At 63.9% G+C, this 5041-nt stretch overlaps 1 protein-coding gene across 1 annotated transcript in view; it reads left to right on the top strand.

Moving 5' to 3' along the window:
* The first annotated feature begins 1000 nt into the window (after positions 1-1000).
* The window catches only part of PFKL (phosphofructokinase, liver type), a 27816-nt gene continuing 23775 nt past the window's right edge, over positions 1001-5041 (top strand). Inside the window, exon 1 of the mRNA XM_082393049.1 lies at positions 1001-1165. Coding sequence (XP_082249175.1) covers positions 1081-1165 — 85 coding nt within the window. The 5' untranslated portion in view covers positions 1001-1080. The remainder of the gene's footprint in view (positions 1166-5041) is intronic.

Here is a 5041-nt window from a genome sequence, read left to right as displayed (position 1 = left end):
AGGACTCTGCACTCCCAAGGCAGGGGGCCTGGGTTCGATCCCTGGTCAGGGAAATAGATCCCGCATGCCGCAACTAAGAGTCCGCATGCCGTTACTAAAAAAAAAAAGACCCTGCACACCGCAACAAAGATCCCGTGTGCCGTAACTAAGACCCAGCGCAGCCAGATAAATAAATAAATTAATTAATAAATAAAAAGAAAGAAACAGAATGTTACCCACCCCCACCCCACTGGGTGTCTTGGGCCCTGTCACGATGGATGCCTTTCCTCAAAGACCCCGATTTGGTTCATGGGGACTCTCCCACCAGCGACCAGTCTTCCTGAGGGCAAGGGTCCAGTCTGTCTGGTGACTGGGCTGGATTCCCACCTTTCGGGGGGCCTGGATCCGGGGAGGGGCTTCGTGGCTCCAAGTGACTGACCCACTGACCACCCAAGGTAGAGCCCCCTGTCCTGACCCAGGTGCCCACCCCACACGATGCCTGGTGTGCAGGTTTTCCAAGGGTCCAGCAAACATTTGCTGAAGTGAGGGATAAATGAATGGATGGATGCTGGCTGGTTTTCCTCTTAACTCTTTTCGCATCTTAATCATGCACCCCTCCGGGTGGGAGGGCCATCACCGGGGTTGCCCCGAGTCGGGGGTAGGGCTTCTGTGGCTCCTGCAATGAACGAAGTTGAAATAGACCGGCGCCTAGAATAACAAATTCCTGCGAAGCCGGGCAGGCAGCGATTGGCAGTGGGACTCGTCTGGCCTCCCCTGGCTGGCCTTCCCTCAGGTCTGGTCACCGTGCTTGACCAGCTTTGCCGCAGGTTGTGACTAACAGACCCAGACGGCCGCGATCCGCCCCCTCAATAAACGCGCCCCTTGTTAGACTGAACAGGTTTAGAAACTTGAACAAAAAGGCCGGCACGGCCGGGTCCAGGCCCAGTTCCCCCGCCCAGGTGCCGGGCGCACGTCGGCCCCGCCCCCGGCGTGGACAGCGGTGACCTCACACGGCGCGGGGCGGAGCGCTGGGCGCGGGGCGGGACCAGCGACAGCGGCGGCGCCGGGAGGGAGAGCGAGTGCGGCCGAGTCGGCGCCACCATGGCCACCGTGGATCTGGAGAAGCTGCGGATGTCCGGCGCCGGCAAGGCCATCGGCGTCCTGACCAGCGGCGGCGACGCGCAAGGTGGGCGCGGGCACGCGGGGGCCGATCGCCGGCGGGCGGGGGTTCTGCTGTGCCCGGGTCCCTGGGGCGCGCCCGCACCCTCGGCCGGCACCTGGGGCACGCGGTCAGCGGGTGCTCCTCCTGGCCTGCGCCTCCCGCCTCCTCCTCCCCCTCCCAGCCCCGGTCCCCTTCCCGGTCCGCGTCCTGGACCCGCCCCCGCGCGCCGGGGGCCCGCGTACGTGCCGCCCACCACGGCCTCTGCGCCCCGCCCGCCGGGGGTGTGTCCGCGCGGCCGGCCGTGGCCGGGACGGGGTGCTGTCGCCGGCCGCCCCCAGGCCCGCCCCGCACCCCTCCCCGGTGGCGCGTGTCAGAAACCCCATTTCCTGGAGGCCGCTGAAGGCTGGGCAGGTCCCCGCAGGCCCGCAGAGCGCGGGCTCTTCCTAGTTCTGAAACACGACCTGGGGGCACAGTGCTTCCCCGAAACCACTGCCTCCAGGGCGGCTCTGGGGCATTTTCTTTAGTGCAGGGCTGTTCTCACCCCCTTGTACAGGGGAGGCCGAAGGTGGTGGCCTGCCTGCTGGCCTGCCCAGGGTCCTGCAGCTGGGACCTGGCAGAGCTGGCTGAGGGCCCCTCCTGGGGTCTGTCCTGGTGCCCTGGACTTGTCCTGACTGCTGCTCTCCGGCGCCTCTGGCCTGGGATGGCCAGTGTCACACCTGTTGGGCTTGGCCGCATGGCCACGCCACACACCTTGAGCCTCAGGAGACACCTTGCCTAGCCCAGGAGGCAGGCCTGGAAGGAACCTAGCCGGCCCTCTCAGGCTGCACAGCCGGGCCTGGTCTGCCTCCTTCCAGATCCGAAAGTCCAGACACATAATTCCTCTCCCTGCCTCAGGCTCCCGACTCCCCGCTCGCCACTCGGAAGCAAGCGGGGAGGAGCTAGGAGGAAGGGCCTTTCACAGGAGAGCAAGCCCGGGAAGGCAGAGACGTCCGGCACTGTCTGCGTCCCGGCCTGTGCGGGTTCGCGCTGGGCCCTCCGGACCTGGTCTGGCGGGCGGACAGTGTGCTCTGCTGCACGTCCGCGGCCCCGCGTGCCCAGAGCCCTCGCCTGTTGCTGGGCAGCGGCGGCTCCCTCTCAGGGCATGGCCGGTGGGCCGGGGCCAGGTGGGAGGAGAGCGGGCTTGGAGGGCGGTCTTGGGGAAGCATTGTCCTGTGAGACTGGGCCACGGGAAGGGCCTGGTATATGGAGGACAGACACTTCCTGAGAGGCTGGGCCCGCCTCTCCAGAGAGGCCCTTCCTCTGCGAGGCCCCCGCTCCCCGCTCGGGCAGGCACAGGGGTCTCCACCCAGGCTCCTGTCTGCACCATGGAGACAACAGCTCTGGAGGGAGGGCTGGGAAAGATAAATGCACGTTTAGGCAGGGGAGCCGAGCCGGTGGGTGGCACAGACTAAACAGGACGAGGGATCAGTGGGGGCAGCGGCCTGGGCCGGTGGGCCAGTGGAGGGCAAAGCCTTTCTGACCTGTGGGTCTCCCCTTGGCCAGCCCGGCCCTGATGCCCCACATGGAACGGGCAGTGCTTCCTGGACACCCAGGAGTGTGGCCGTCAGCGCACCGCCGGCTGGGCTGTCGGCCACCTCACCTCACGCTGTGTCCTCGCTTCCCTAGACCCCTGGCTGTAACGTGGTTTTCTGATCGGGGCTGCGAGAGAGGAGGGCTCCGCAAGCTTCCCCAGTTTAGGGCCCGGGCTGATGCCTGGGGGAAGATGCCAGGGCCAGCTGGCTCTCTGCGGGGAAGGGAGACTTTCTGTATTGTAAGTTCTGAAGGCCAGCCTGTGGGTGTCCGCCCCGGGCCCGTGCCCTCTCGCCAGCACTGCTCCGGGGAGCTGGCTCCAGACGGTGGGTTCTCGGTTTGCCCTCAGGGGCCCCCACTGCCTTCCAACTAGAGGCTGACCTCTAGGGACCTGATGGTGCCAGGCGGGCCCTCCCCGCGTGCCCTCCCGGGTGGGCGTGGGGCTGACAGCCGCCGTGGAGAATGGGCACCCACCCCGACCTGCACTTGCCTCCCCGAGGCTCAAGTCTGCATTTGTTGGAGTGAGTGGAAACCAGCCAGCCTCGAGGCGGTGGGGGGCAGGGGAGCGGGCAGACCCTGTCCTGGCTGGGCCGGCCTTGACCAGCTCCCTGACTTGACCCGAGCACATCTCGGGTCTCAGTTTCCGCTTCTGTAAACAAGACAAGCCACCTGGCGGGTTCCTCCAAGCCAGCCTGAAAGTCACGTCCTCTGCCCTTCCCGTTGGTGGGGAGTAGGTGTCCGTGCGTTGAGGGAAGGTGATCGTTACGGATGTTACTTTGTGCAAAAGTCACTAGAAGACTATAACATAGCCCCGCTGCCCACTGGTTCCACCCCTCGGTCTCGCCCCTGGGGCAGACCCTACCCTGTCCCTCAGTAACGCGCAGGACCTGCCTTTTCTGGGTTGATCAGTGTGGACGTTGACGTCCTGTATTTGCGGTGAGGACCGCCCCCATCTCATTATGTCCCAGCCTGGATCCACGTCTTCACATCAGCTGATGATTAAGTGTGAATCTGCGGGGCCCCGTGTCCTGCCAGGATCACCTCTTTCTTGTACATTTTGTTTTCCTGGAAACTAATTGTGATGAAAAGTCACCTTATGAACAAAGGCATCCACCTTCGGACATCAGTTTGGTTGTGGTGTCGATTTCCTCCAACAGGAAGTCATCTGTTGCAGTCTCCCTGGCCCATTGGAGGCTGGAGGGTGGAGTGGAGGGGTCCAGGGCTGGTCCATCACTGGGAGATGCAGCTGCTCTCCTCCCTGCTCCTCTGGCCCTGTGGGGCTTGTGGCTGCCACACTGGCTTTATTTTGAGGAAGAAAAGCAGATTAAAGGGCAATTAAAAAGGCCCTTTCAGGGAGGAAGCTTACAGTGAGGTTTACAGGGAAACCCACGCCCTCAGGCCTCCGTATCCATGGTAGCTGGCACAATTCCATTCTAAGATTGAAGAGTTTTCCTGTAATATGGTCATTTGTTCTCCTCTACAAGCCTGAGCACACTACCCTAAGCCTGGGGCCCTTTGCAGTCCGTGGGGCTCCAGGCAAGCCCACCAGGCTGGCTAGTGGGATGGCCAGGACCTCTGGGTTGGATGGTGGCCTGGGTCTCCAGCCACTGGCCCCGCCCCTCCCACCACCCCATCCGGAACTGCTGGCCTCCCTCCTGTTGCCAAGGGGTGGGGCTTGGACCTTGAGCCTGCAGTGAGCCCAAAGTGTCCTCACCCCAGCGAGGGCAGCTGGGGAGGCAGATACCTAAGGGTGGAAAGCCTGGGCTGCCCAAGGCCCCAGAGACGGCCGAATGCTTCTGCAGGACCCAGGGCCTGCTGGGGGCTGGGGGGGGCAGCTTTGCAGCTGTCTCATCTCCCTCCTTGCCCCTGCCCTGCCCCCCGCCAGCGAGGGCAGGCAGGCCAGGGAGGGCAGGCAGGAAAGGGAGCTTGCAGCTCGAGGCCCCCTGACCTCAGGCAACAGGACTGTCAGCCCTTCGGATCCGGTTCCTGGGGCAGCCCGGCTGTCTGGGGGTGTGTGTGGGGTACACTCTCTGGGCTCCTACCCCTAACTTCAGTCACTGAAACCCCACTTCCGTTCGTTTTGGGGACGTGAGACTTTTATGATTTCTTTAGAAATGGGGTTCTTTTGCTAAAGGCAGGTGTGTCAGCTGTGAGTGTGGCCAGCTCAGGGCCCTTCTGGCCTCTGTGCTCTGCCAGCCGTGACATCTGGGTACCTCTGCCCCGGGAGCCCCTGGCTCTGGACGTCAGACGGCAGGAGCCTTGGCTGCCGGCTGGAGACAGACAGGGCAGCTTGCTGAGCCCAAGGAGGGTCCAGGGTACATCCTGGCACTG

Source organism: Balaenoptera borealis (assembly GCF_965194805.1).
Source record: "Balaenoptera borealis genome assembly, chromosome: 5".
NCBI lineage: Eukaryota > Metazoa > Chordata > Mammalia > Artiodactyla > Balaenopteridae > Balaenoptera > Balaenoptera borealis.
The sequence above is the reverse complement of the archived record's forward strand: the minus strand, read 5'-3'. Positions and strand labels throughout refer to the sequence as shown.